This window comes from Miniopterus schreibersii (assembly GCF_964146895.1).
Source record: "Miniopterus schreibersii genome assembly, chromosome: 3".
Lineage (NCBI taxonomy): Eukaryota > Metazoa > Chordata > Mammalia > Chiroptera > Miniopteridae > Miniopterus > Miniopterus schreibersii.
In genome coordinates this window covers 100,038,485-100,052,877 of record NC_138103.1, presented here as the reverse complement: position 1 = coordinate 100,052,877, position 14,393 = coordinate 100,038,485, and the positions used below count along the sequence as shown (strand labels likewise).

Sequence of the window (14,393 nt, the reverse complement as noted above, 5' to 3'; positions counted from 1 at the left end):
TGACTTCACTCAGCTTCACGCTTGTCCTCTCACAGTCCCTCAAAGCTCTTATTTAGAGAATAGTATCCATAATTAGAAAAAGGTTCCTCTAATTATTTGCAGGACACCTTCTTGCCATCAAGAAGAAAATTAAAAACAAAAAGGAAGCTAGGAAGTATTAGCCTTGTAAATTTTTTTTCATTTTTTAAAAAAACCCATGCTGACCACATAACTCCAGGACAGGACGGCCACTCTCACAGATGACCAGTGGGGTGTAAACTGCAGCCAGCTTCCCGGAAACAACAAGCAAATCTGTAGAAAGAGCCCATAAAAACGAGCAGCCCTTTCCCTTCTGAGAACCGATCCTAAGACAAAAGCCAGAAGTGCCCAAGATGCATTTATGTGCAAAGAAAAATAAAAATCAAACAACCTAACAGGTATGGCATTCAGGAAAAATTAAATACATGTTTGTATATCCATGTGATGAATGAGTATAAAGTCCCTTAAAATAATATTTAAAAAGCGTTTTTAATTATAGGAAAATGGCAAGAATATAGTTTATAAGATTAAAAAAATTAAAATGTAAAAGTGTACCTTATGATCAGACAAGTAAATACACAGATATGTAATAAACCAAGAAGAAAAAAAAAGAATAGGAGGAAATAAACCAAAACCTGAGGTGTTTATCTCAGATGGAGGGAGTCTGAAGATTTTCATTTTTCAATTTAATTTCCTAATTAGCTACACTGAGTCCTTTAAAAGCAGCTTTGCAAATTTATTCAAATGCTACACTCTGGTATTTCTGCAGAAGAGAGTAAAACCAAGGTGGTCATTTTTACTGCGAATAAAAGAAACGGCAGACCCCCCCCCCTCCCCGTTTGCAGCCCGCTGCTCCCTCCTTACCACACACATGATGTAGGACAGGATGGCCCCCGAGGAGCCGATGAGCGCGCCCACGATGGTCAGCAGGTTGTTGTTGAGCAGGAAGCCCTCGGCGCACAGGGCCCAGCCCGAGTAGCTGTTCAGCACGGTGATGACCACGGGCATGTCGGCGCCCCCGATGGCAGCCGTCAGAGTCACACCCTGGGGCGGAGAGCAGAGAGCAAGATGAGTGGATAAAAAAGCTGTGGGACATATATACCGTGGAATACTACGCAGCTATAAAGAAGAAGAATCTCGTACCCTTTGGGACAGTATGGATGGACCTGGAGAATATTATGCTGAGTGAAACAAGCCAGGCAGCGAAAGCCAAACATCACATGGTCTCGCTTATACGTGGAATCTAAAGAACTTAATAAACTGATGAACAGAATAGATTCAATGACATGGAAGCATAGGTGAGACTGACGAATGTCAGAGGGATGGAGGAGGGCGGGGGGGTGAAGGGGGAGAGAGTAACCAAAGAATTTATATGCACATATGCACAACCCAAGGACACGGACAATGGTGGGGAGAGGGACTGGGGAGGGGGAAGGGACGGGGTGGAACAGGTCATTGGGGAGAAAAAGAGACATCTGTTATTTTAAAAAAAATAAAATTTTTTTTAAATAATAATAATAAATAAATTTTTAAAAAAACAAAAAAAAACTCATACAACGAAAGAGAGCCCCTGCCCTGAACACCTTGGTTCTCAATCATCCCAGTTTTCCAGTTGCTCTATTTACATACGCAATCCCCTGCTGGTCCGGACCAGGTGCCTCCTATCTGACCAAGTCTCCCCCAGATGCAACGAATGTAAACACTGAGCCACCTCCCCCACAAACAATCCCCAAGGCCCTAAAAGGCAGCGGTGAAAAGCAGGCAGGAATTGCAGAGGAGCTGACACTTGGAAACAAGGGACGGAGCCGAGTGCCTTTCCGGTCTTTATGGCCTTAGCCTAAGGGCAGGCCCCTGTGGTGCCAAGTGGAAGATCCGAGGGTAGGGTTTAGGGTGACTGAGGCAGCTGGAAAGTGAGAAAGTAAATTCTGCAAAGCGGTAGGCTAGAGAAATGAAGCCCCGAATTCTGTGTATAAACTCTGCCCAAATCTCCGGCTGACTCCAGAACTAGGCCTCTGTGGGCAGACTCCCAGCCATCCTGTTAAGGTTGAAATAACAGAAGATGGTTGGGGCGCAAAGTGCAGCGTAGAGAAGAGAGTCAATAATATTGTAATAGCTCTGAATGCTGCGCCAGATGGGTACTTGAAATATCAGGGAGAACGCTTTGAAAAGTATATGATCGTCTAACCACTATGCTGTACACCGGAAACTAAGACAAAATAACACTGAATGTAAAATTTGGTTTAAAAATGCTTTTAAAGATTGCAGCTGCCCCCTACCACAGGGGAGCCAGGATTTGAAATCTGGATCCAGCCTGGTAAGCTGCCAACAAAAACTAATAAAGAAATAATCATCATCAATACTCTTTGGAGGAATACAACAGAATCCAAAGTCTCTGTCGTTCACAATGTCCAGGATGCAACCCGAAATCACTAAACCAGAGAGGAAAGGGGATTGTGGAGAGAGAGATTTTGGCTACAATGTGAATGTATTCGTGCATTACTAAATTAAGCCAAAACCAATTATATTAGTCCATGAAATAGTTTATCCTACTCATTCTCACAGAGTCATTAAGTATCAAATTCAAATCTATTTTTCTTTTGTTTAAAATAAAACATAAATCCATGCTATGTAAGTCAGAATTAAAACTGATCAACGGTGGTCACATAAAGATCGAATTTTAAGTTCCTTTTCAGTGCTCTAAAGCTTCCCTGTTGAAATCACAGCCAAACTCTTACGATTACATGAAAATCAGTCTCATTTTAATACTAAATCTTGTGTTTCTGAACAAGCAGCCAGTCAGTGTTTGATAAGCAATTGTTATTATGTCTATAACACCGTAAATTATTTTAAAAACTTTAAATGTAAACCCTGTCTACAAAGTAAACAGGAAGCAGTTCGTCAATCACGCAGAGCCGTGTGCCACAGCCTCAGACTCGGACGAAATGAAATGCTAAAGCGTAATATAGAGGCAACTGAAGAACACGGCGTGTGTCGATATCCTCAACGCGGACGCTAGAGAGCAGGAGGAGGGCCACCCTGCGTGAAGGGCTCCCCTGGCCTCCCTCACTGATCTTCATTAACCGCATTTCATTTTATGTAGCTGCTTGACTTTCCAAAGAAAGTGAGAGCAGCAGATTGCAGGGACTATCCTACACGGTGACATAAACCCCGAAGCACTGATTCGTAGGCCTTGTCACACAGCAGAATTTCAACGCTTGGCTTTTTAAAATTCCTGTTCACAGACACATTGGTCCAGTGACAAGACCCCGGGGCAATAAAGATGTCGCATGTGACAACTTTAAAAGGAATAATTAAGAAGAGAAAGTGATTTTCTTCTTACACTTTTCTGTATTTTCCAGATTCTAGAACAATAAACACGTAACATCATTTTAAAACATATTTACTCCATCGGGGGTCTTGAAGAGATAGAAGCATGACTAGGTTATAACCTGATAAAATACTAGCGCTTCCCGGCCAAGTATGTGCCTCCCATCTCCAACTCTTACCATGACAGCAGAGAGCGCGGACACGGAGCCCAGGCAGAGGATGCCCGTGGCGAAGCTGGGGTCTACCATGTACGGGATGATGCCACCCACGCTGGCGGCCAGCAGGCCGGCGTTGAGCAGGTGCCTCCCGGGCAGCAGGAGGGGCGCGGAGTTCAGGATGCCTGGAACCAAGCGCAGGGCGGTTAGGGCCTCAGACACCCCTCCCGCACGGCCACTGTCCTTTAGGCCTAAACTACCAAGATGTAACCTTAGAATTAAGACACGGTATTTGGAATATCACTTCCCATCACCAGATACTGAAACATAAAAGCAAATTGGTTCTTCCATGGGACAGAAAACTAACGGAAGCAGGAAAGCTAGGCCTCAACTCGACTGTCCTCTACCTGCTCGCGCCATAGCTTCTTTACTCTGGTCACGGAATCGTGAAGTCACTTTTTCCCCGTAGGACCAACACAGAAGTTAAATGTTGTTTTGTTTATTTCAAACTTCAAAACAAAGCCCTAACACACTAGCATTCCGGATCCTATCGACTGAGCCCAGGTGGGAAGGCTGGTTCGCTGGCTGTCGATGAAGACAAAGCGTAAGACAGAATGTTGTGGGCTTAGAGTCCTTCTGGCGACGTTTAAGTTTCATGGAAGTTCCCCGCTTAATTTTAATGAGTTGATTACGGAGCGGCAAGAGCAGATTTTCAAATCACAAACTAGTTTCCCTAGAGCAGAAACCTCCGTTCTGCCAAGGGCCATTCTGATATTTAGAACATCAGTCACGGGCCATACAACATTATCAATTTAAAAATTAGCTATGAAAAAAAGCTTCTAGATTTATTGAATTTCAAGTCCCACCTGCGGTTGCCTTGGCAGGGCCAGACCAAACAATTTCTTGGGCTGTATATGGCCCAGGGGCTCAACGTTCCCCACCCCTGCTCTAGAGACTCACTCTTTCATGAAAACACCGAAAGCAGCCTACGTGGAGGGTTTTCTTTTCTTCTGTTTTCATGCTTGGTTTTAGCAGTGGCAAAAGCTGCGAAACTAGAGCCCTGAAATGTGTATTTGTTTTCAAGATAAGTGCCACGGACCAATCACACAAACATACTCCATAAGCTTCCTCTATTCTGGAAACCAAGGATTATGACGATGTTATTTTGTTCACATGCATCATCAAATGTCAGTCAGTCCCTGGTCTCCTCCACCAGCTGTACGCGCAAGAAAGGGCTCCCAAGCTTTATAAGGTCTGTACAGACCAACGAGGGGAGGCCGCCTTTACGGAGAAAACAAAACGTTTATATACTCGGAGAGCTGCCCAGACGCGTCACCCAACGGCTGCTCCTCGAAGCTCTTGGCTGAAACTGAAAGGGCCCGGCCCCCGAAGCCCTAGGCAGTCCCGCCCGGGCGCGCCTCGCTCACCCTGCAGCTTCCCGTAGGCAATGAGGGAGCCGCTGAAGGTGACCCCGCCGATGTAGGTCCCGAGGTAGGCGACGATCTTGGTGAGGTTCGCCGCGGCGTCCGTGGCGAAGTGCGGGTACTCCACGATGTACTCGGCGATGCAGGTCAGCACGGCCGCCAAGCCCACCAGGCTGTGGAAGGCGGCCACCAGCTGCGGCAAGTCGGAAATCTGGATGCGCTTGGCAATCGTCAGGCCTGCGGGGAAATGCAGGCCAAAGAGAAGTGAGGACTGGACGGAGCCTCGAGGAGGGGCCGCAACAGACACCACACGGACTGGGCTCCACCCGTCCCCGGGAAATCAGTCCCTGCTTCCTAGCGAGGGCTAAAGACGCTGCGGGCCCCACGTACCCCCCTTCGGAACAGCAGGGGCTCTCAACACACGCAGCCAAGGCCGAGTCCAGAGAGCCCATTCCCTCCACAGCCTCTGCACACGGCCCCGGCTGGCGCCCCCTCGGATCCCTTCAGCCCCCTGAAGCCCCCCATGGCTCGGAAAACCAGGCTCAGCACCCAGGGACCAGCTGGGCACGCAGAAGGACTAGGTTTTCGGGCGGGTGGACGGGAGCCACGTCCCAAGGCCACGAAATGCAAATATCTGGGGTACAGACATCCAAATTCGGAGCTTCTGACGGAGTTTCACGGCTCTGGCAGGTGCTAAGTTCATGTCTAGAGGTTTTCCTGCCTGGGCCCACAGCATGGGCATCTCCCTTCACGGCTCTTTCCAGGGGCTGTCAGGACAAAAGGGGGCTGGAAGCTAATATGCTGATAAATATTCAACCACCAGGTCCTCAGGATACAAACATTTGTGTGTATAAATACACACACGAATTCTTACTAATAGAAAAGGTATTAGCACACAGCTTTCAAATAATAATAAAGTATGAAATACTCTTTAATGTAAATTCCATACGGCAATTGATTTTCACAGAATGCTTTTGTTGATTTTTGCCAAACTCTGGTACCTGCAGGCAACCTAGTGTCTGCTGAAGAACCAGTGTGGTTCCAAGGTGAACGCTGGCTAATAATTTTGTTAACAGTAACAAGAAAGTGAAACAAGATGTATGTGAGCCCCGGCTGGGGTGGCTCAGTTGGTTGGGCCTCGTCTGTGCACCGAAAGGTCGCCGGTTCAATTCCCGGTCAGGCCGCATACCCAGGTTTGATCCCCGGTCAGGGTGCGCCCAGGAGGCAACCAATCGATGTTTCTCTCTCACATCCATGTTTCTCTCTCTCCCTCTCTCTTCTTCTCTCTCTAAAATCAATAAAAAAGATGATTTAAAAATCAGTATTTTTTTAAAAAGATGTCTGTGAGAAATTCACTCACTGTCAACCGCGCGAGTGACAGCCTCACCGAATCTGGTCATAGTTTTCAAACACTGGAAGGACACTGGCCCAGTTTTTGTGCTTCACAAGGTAATGGCTACGGACACTGCTTTTCCGTTTAAGCTGCATTATTAATGTTTTCTCCATTGCTTCCTCAGGTCTGGACAGTCAACAAAACCATAAATGAAACCGTGGCCGATTCCAGGCCACCAGTGTGGTCACTGAACATGGAGGTGGGAAGAGATGGACATCAGACAGTAGCCCATCCTTACACAGTATTTCTACCAGGCAGGTGCAATAAACACGGAGAGCCCCAGGAGCCCGGACAAAATCTAATAATTAGAAAAGGGTGGACAGCCTCATTACCTTTGTTCCTAACGTAACTTATCTATTTCATTTTGGTGAAAAGTCATCATAACTGGTATAATTCTCATTCAAATACAAACATTGTAAAACATTTAATTGAATGAGTGCATCAACTGAGCCAACCAAGGGCTAAGAAATGAGCATGGGTTCGCTTAGAGGCGGAAACCCACGGTGCTTACCAATGGTGCCGCCCAAGGCCATTGCTCCCGACATCTGAGCCAACAATTCAGGGGTCGGGTTCAGGCCCCCAAGGGTGGCTGCCAGGCCTCCAGCCACACCGATCATGCCCAATGCATTGCCAAGACGAGCTGTTCCCTGGGTGGACAGGCCGGCCAGGGCACCAACACAGCAGAGACCTGAGCCCAGGTACATGATCTTTCCAAAGGAAAAGGGAGACAGAGAGGGAATCAAAACTTTCATTGTTAGCCTGAGGACACATGATTCTCTAAAGACAATTTTAAGTTCAGACACTAGAGAGACCAATATGAGCTCTTCTTTTAATATTTCAATATCTTTTCCTATCCATTAGGGATACTAAACACTTTCCGTTGTATTTGCAATTACACCATTTATATAAATTGGTTTCTTTGGGATTGGATGGCATGCACAAATGCATGGGAAAAGTATCTAAATTTAAATTATGTCATTAGGGGATCTAACCAATGCGATAAAGGAGGCAACCGCCAATGCTGTGTGTGCCGGGGGACCGAGCTACACACTTCACCAATGTTGAAACTCAGTCCCACGGGACCCACGGAGGAAAGATCTTCAGCCTCATTTCACAGAAGAGGAAACCAAAGCTTAAAGAGGTTACGTAAATTTTCCAAGGTCAGAGAATCAGTAAATAGCAAATCTGGGTCAGACTCGGGTCCCTCTGACTCACCACTCCCAACGCTTCTCAAAAAAGATGTTGTTCATTCAACAAGTGCTACGCGTTAGAAACGGGAGAAACCAAGAGAGACAAGAGTTTTCTGCTCCCAGGGAGGCTGCTGCAATCTAGTGATAGTCATCGCAGAGCAGTGGAAAACACCAAGTTCAGCGTTGAGGACTACAATTATACTTGCGCCTTTCACAGTTGAACTCGATTGTTTTTCTAGAGAGCATTCATTTGTAAACTCTCTTTTTTGAATTAACTGGTATAACATCTCCTGATAGCAAGAGAAGATGTAGTGGGTTTGTAGGGGGGAAAGTAAGAAAAGTACTAATCGTATTGAATAAGAGAAATTCTCAAATGTATTACTGATTTCTTCATTGTATCCCCACAAGAATCCAGCCAGTACATAAAGAGGATACTAACAACCTTCTCGACTCTTTGTACATGTGGAAAAACTTGGGGGCACACAGGCAAACCCACATCTGCACGCTCAGTTAGCAGGCGAGCCTGGCTCTGGAATCCGGGTCCCAGTTCTAAGGGGTGGGGACACTTCATTTGACCACGATGTTTCTAGAGTTGTAGTTGTATCTTCGTGATAGAGTCTGAATGTTGGTAACGATCATGTTAAATCCACGTGGGGGGAAAACAGTGGCAAAAACGAACACTCTCCAAAGAGCCTCTTACTTGTTCAATGTTATAACCGCTGGAGAGGGCGGCTAAATATCCTCCAACGAAGGTCCCAGCAGGGAGCAGATACAGGTAATTGTATTCTGGGGGGTCCGTGGGACGCTTAAACATGTCCAGCATTCTCTGAGTCACCAGGAAGCCACCTGATTTTCAAAGGAAATACAGAACAGAAAGGTTATCGCATTGAGCAACCGATCTCTCAAAGTGCGACGATTTTCCTATTTTTAAGCACGCCTTCATCATCTATGGAAACATATCGTGTTAAGTAACATTTTAGACGGTCAAAATTAGAAGTTACTTTATTATTCAAGCCAGTTCCATTGAAGGGGAAATAAAAACCCTAAATTTGCTATCAGTCAGAACCAACTGTTTCCGCATGACTGCAAGTAAGCAGCCATTCAAACGGCTTGGAATGCAAACCATCAAAGGCCAGGATTTGTTTTCTAATAGGTTATCCTGTTGGTTATACCCTATAATAACTGATAAAAGAAAGAAATACCACATCCACAGGCACAGGGTTTCTTGGACCCACTGAAGAATTTCTAGCTACAAAATAGCAGCAAATGAGTTTCGTGCACAAATTATGTGCTAGGCTTTCAGGTTTTAGAAATAAACGCAGGCGAGGCCCAGTCAAAAGGCTACAATTTTATCTCAAATTAGACTCATCTAGAGATGTTATAGTGATAGCGCTTCATCAGCTTCATGCCCAACTATGTATTGAATCACTTCCCATCGTTTTATTTGTTTCAGGGCCCTAGGGGGTTTTTATCAAAAGAGTTTCTAAAAATTACAGACCGGAAAAATAACTAACTTTCCTTCATAGCATTTATGGTCTGCGTGAAACATTTTTTTAAATAAAGGCACAAATTCTTAAAATCGGAATGTCTATTTTACGTTGATTCTCATTCCAAACAGCACCGTGGCTTCGGTCACTGTCACCATACCTGCAATGTTGACCGAGGATATGAAGGTAGCAAGGGCGGCGAGGCCCTGAGACGTGGTGGACGGATACAAATGTCCACCCATCAGCGCCAGGCCGCCAACTGCCGTCAGCCCTGCGAGGAAAGCATCAACAGGGTAAAGGGTTACAGTGCCACCGCCAATCAGATGGCACAGCAGAAGGACGTCACATGCACAGACTCATGACGGAGAAAGTCCTCACACGCCGTTCCCGCTGAAGCACCCTTTGGGCCAAGAGTTAGCAAAACGCTTTCTCCTTCTGCACAGATTCTGACCTTCCTTCATCTTTCTGTCTCTGTTCTGCTAAAGGTGTAAATCGATAAGGTCCCTGGACAACGGCGGGCAAAGTGCATCTGGGCCGGAAGGAACTGTCCCTGAACCAGGACACATGACGGTGAAGCCATAACGTGGGGCTTCCCTGAACACGGTGCTTCTTGGAACTGGACATGGTCCCTGCGGAGATCCCAAAAGCTGTGCCCATGGAGATGTTACAGGAGACGCTCACGGGGGCCAGGAGGCCTCCAAGCAGGGCAGCTCCCACATCTGTCCGCTGTGGGCCTCATTCTCAGACCTGCGCCCTCACTGGGATCCCTGCTGGGCAGCCGTGGGGACGGCCGTGGGGACCTCGGCGGAGACTCACACCAAGGAGACGCCAATGCTGCCCTGCTGGCCGACCTTTTCCTGTCCCGTAGCTTCAGGCGACCTGAAGCTGGGGTTGCCTGCTGTCAACTCACTAGGCTGCATGCTTAGCTGAACCTAAGAAGAACCCCGAGAGGACGCTGACACTACAATTCTATGACATACTGGTTCCCAAGTGTTACCGGAGAACCCTTTCCTTAAAGGAAATCGTGACTGGAGGAAATGGGAGCAGCCCAGCCCGTCCCTGCGGGAGGGAGCCCAAGTCACCACAACCACAACCCCAGACGCGAGCCAGGCACTCGGCAAACACAGCTTTAGACGCCTCGTGGAAAGCAGTCGCTGAACCCACGGAAACCTGAAGGAGGGGCGAGGGGAACAAACCTGAGATGGCATTAGTCACGGACATCAGCGGAGAGTGGAGGGCAGGGGTCACGCCCCAGACCGTGTGGTAGCCCACAATGCCCGCCAGGCCGAACGTGGTCACCATCTGCGAAAAGGCTAGATTGGGAGCTGCCAGGCCCAAGCCCAGCATCCCGGTGAGACCTGGAGAGGAGACGAAAGACGGTGAGCCGACAGCCGGTTGTCTCGGGAAGATTAAAATCACACGCACGCACACCTACAAACAAACGTGGAACAGTCAGTGCTCTGAAATTCCACGCCCTGGCCAGTAACGAGCAGAGATTTGAGACATTTCATGATGGGGGGGGGAGAGGGGGTTAGAGGTATTGCAAACAAAGCTCAACTTCTTGACGGCCAACCCCCAAAATAAAATAGACTGTAAAGATCTATTCAAACTGATGAGTCACCTTATAACAGTTCTCAAGTTCCCTGCCGTGTGGCCTGTTCCCTCCCCTGTTTAAGTGTTACTGACGATGCCACACGTGTTTGCACAAGTGTTCCTACTCCAAGATGACAGGCCTATGGAAGATCGACCAGAGCATCTTCTCTTGAGCAAGACGCAGCCTCTATGTGACAGGACCTCTGAGAGCAATGTCACATCATCTCAAGTTGGACTGCGGAAAAGGGTTTGAAAAGCGTGGGAAGGGTTTCATTGCCTCCAGCACCTCCCCAGGACATGTGGCCTCCACCCACCCGGGACGGAGTTTTGCAATTGCTCCCCACTCTGGGCTGGACTGCTGGCCGGGCAGGCAGCTCCGGCCTCAGCACCAAGTCAGCAAACGGGGTTGTACAAAGAAAAGGGGAAAAAACACAAATTAAATTAAGAATGTGCAGAATACAAACAGTCAGCTCTGAACACACATCTTTAATTATCGCCTTTCCTAACGGCAAACATGTGGACAGCTGTTCGGGAACAGAAGGAAGGGTGGCCTGGTGGTCAGGACACACAGAATGGTAGCGGAGCTGGAACTGACGTTTCCTGAATACGGTGCTTTTCCCCTTTGATATGAACTATTTCTTTATAAGTGACACAGACAGAACATGGAGGAATTGACATTCATTTTACCTTAAATCATTCAATAGGACTGTAGTTTTAATTTTTATTTCCCCACACACATATGAGATTTCCAATGCAGGGCCTGTCGGCCATGGGAAGGGAGAGTTAGACAGAATATTGTTTTGTGCTCCAGTGAGTCACTGGAGAAGCTGCGCGAGGCTATAGTTAAGGAAACCTTTTCTTAAGCCAGGCTGCCTGCTTCAGATCCTGACTCTACTCCTTGCCGGCTGTGTGATCTCAGACAAGTTGCTTAACCTCTCTGTGCTACAGTAACCTCATCTGTAAAATTATCCAACCTTTCTGTCTTCATCTGGGAAAAGAGAGATCACACATCTGAAGGTTTTCTTATCAACTGCCTAATAAACTAATGTATTTTCTATAACACACGCAATAACGTCAAACGTGCTACTTCTACAGTCTGTATAACAGGAAAAAGAAGAGAAAAGCAGAGAAAAAAGGGGGGGGGGCAGAAAATCAAATTCCTTGAAGCATTCTACTCAAATAGATTCCTAACACACATACAATTAAAATACCTGTTTTTAGGACAAAGGTAGAGGAAACTATATATAAGGCCATTCTTTTATTCCCTGGAATATGCCATTGTCATATCTATTGAAATGCAATAAACTTTGACTTAACAAACATAAGAGAAACCTGGAAAAATAAAACATCATATGTCCTCATGAATCTCAAACAGAAATGGCAATTTACAATCCTACTGATAATACTCCCCGTGTACATTACAATAACCCGGTTTCTTTTTTTCTAACAAGTAAGTGCAAGTGGGGACACTGCCCCATTCTATTCACAATGTTCACAACTAAAGGTTGTTTTGTCATTTTGCTGAGACTTGCTCTTTCGTCAAGGAGAGTTACATACTTTGCTTTAAAACATCTGGACTCACATGGGAATTAGGGGAATGCTGAAACTACAAGAATGCTCTGTGCCTGGTGCTGGTCTTTAATTCTTTATAGTTTGTGTTTGTTTTTGTTTTGGCTCTAAGCAGATCTAAACATTTTTAATTCATTCTACAAGAGAGAAACCAATATAATATCAAATATCCATATGTCAGACTCAACAATCCTTAGCCAGAAGGAATATTTATCCTTATGTTACAAAAAATCTTTAGTGTTTTCACAAAGATGAATTTAAAAGCAAAGAATGGATGTTAAACTATAAAAAAAAAAAAAAAGAGAGAAGCATTTGAAAATTGAATTTCTTTGTACTGGTAGATAATTTAGAATGTGGGTCAAACCTTCCAAGGCGATACCTGTATTGTGCCCACTCTTCAGGGGAAACATCTGGCTCCCCAGTCTTACCCAGCTGCGCAGATCATCACAACTGATGTTTCATAAGCAAACAGACAGACAACCACATTTATACGCACTTAACGTCAACACAATCTGACGTACATCACTACGTACTACATTTGACGTAGATAAAAATATTAGCAATTATATTTTAAATGTTTTTTAAAAAGGAAGAGCATCAGCAACCTGTCTACGTTTCCACACACATTCTGTCCGGTATTTCGCAGAGCGCCTGCCATCTCCTGGGGCAGCAAACCGACACAATCTCCAGTTCCACGGGGGTGGGACAAATAACATGTTTATGAAAAGCTGCTTCTAAAGGCCCAGTTCCTAATGGAATCCAAAAGCCCAATCCCCAATGGAACCCAAAGACGGGTAGAAGTATTTCATTCACTAATTCTGACAATTAATACATTCCTTTCCAAACTCAGGTCACCGGGACTAAGCCCCGCTGGACGGCGCTCACCTGCGGTGTACGCCGAGGCGGTCGTCATCGTCTTCCTGAAGGGCGTAACAGTAGCTGCTTTCTCCGCTTCCAGCTCAGCCACCGTCTTCGGTTTCTCCGGGGCTCCTTGAGGAATATTTTTCGGAGTGGGAGCAGGGAAAATCACTTCGCCATCCTAAAAGAAATTAGAAAAAGAGTCAATCCAGGGTTTAAAAAAGATATAATGTCTGGGGGGAAAAAAACGTTCCTTTAAAAATAATTTTAAATAAGTTCATATAATTTATAATTTGTCGCTTTATGTGAATATACAATACATGTGTATATAAACATATATTTGTGTTATAAATAATGCATAGGCGTGTCATTTGTAAGTGCACAGAACATATACAGAAGGATACAGCTCTAACCCTTAAAAGCAGGCAGGTTTAAGAAACATTTCATTTTTACTTCATTCAATTCTGATTTTTTTTGTTTCGTTTGTTTCTATTTTTCCAAAAGCAATGCATATTTCAGGCGAGTCGTGCATGTATATAAGTCTCTGCAATATTTAAATCATCCTGCATTTTTAAACAATGTTTATTGGCAAAAACCCAACACATCAATACTTTATTAGAACAGACCGCAATCTGAAAATAGGATTCTTCCAACGAACAGACGTCCTAAACCAAATTTAGAGCGAAGACTCATAAAGGAGGGCTCTTTACTTGCCTTCATCACGACAGTTCCTCTAATGACGTGACCCATGGTGCCAAAGTCAAAGTCATCCTTCACTTCAAAATAAAAATTATCTTTGTCTGGGCTGATGGCCTTCAGGAGCTTGGTGATGTTGTTGGAGTACAGGGTGCTGGCCTGGGTGGCCATTCGGCTGGGGAGGTCTGTGTAGCCGATGTGAGTGACCCCCTGAACGAACGAAAATACAGTCAGAAAGGCCTATTCCCACACGCTCGCACCTTCCTAGGACAATCTCGGTCACAGCCAAGGCTATGTTTTGAAACTCTGTATCTTTGTAAGTTTACACATGTATACACATACAAACAAATCTATATTTCAAAGGAGCTTAAAATGTGCCTATTTCTTATTTTTTAACATTTCAGGCTTCAGTCTCTCTAAACACATATAAAGGGACGGCCGCTCTCACACCCGCCCCTGCAGAGGTGGGAAGGCCGAGGGGCAGCCTGGTGGTACCTTGTGCACATACAGCTCGCCCGGCTTGGTGGTTTCGAAGTTCCCGCCGGCCTCGGCCGCCAGGTCCACAACCACCGAGCCCTCCTTCATCGACTCGATCATCTCTCTGCTGAACAGCACCGGAGCCTTCTTCCCTGGTGGGAACAAACGGTGCGGGTTAGAGTACACATTTCTAACTACATTCGGAC

General features: G+C 45.8%; 1 protein-coding gene across 8 annotated transcripts in view; it reads right to left on the bottom strand.

Annotated features, from left to right (window-relative positions):
- Positions 1–14,393, bottom strand: part of NNT (nicotinamide nucleotide transhydrogenase) — a 77,269-nt gene that overhangs the window by 26,645 nt on the left and 36,231 nt on the right. For all 8 annotated transcript variants that reach the window (XM_081132396.1, XM_081132398.1, XM_081132397.1 and 5 more), the window contains 10 exons: positions 14,206–14,339; positions 13,729–13,920; positions 13,042–13,195; positions 10,191–10,352; positions 9,155–9,265; positions 8,208–8,353; positions 6,829–7,024; positions 4,928–5,161; positions 3,525–3,685; positions 883–1,062 (listed from right to left, as the gene is read on the bottom strand). In XM_081132396.1, the coding sequence (XP_080988522.1) occupies positions 883–1,062; positions 3,525–3,685; positions 4,928–5,161; positions 6,829–7,024; positions 8,208–8,353; positions 9,155–9,265; positions 10,191–10,352; positions 13,042–13,195; positions 13,729–13,920; positions 14,206–14,339 (1,670 nt within the window). The remainder of the gene's footprint in view (positions 1–882; positions 1,063–3,524; positions 3,686–4,927; positions 5,162–6,828; positions 7,025–8,207; positions 8,354–9,154; positions 9,266–10,190; positions 10,353–13,041; positions 13,196–13,728; positions 13,921–14,205; positions 14,340–14,393) is intronic.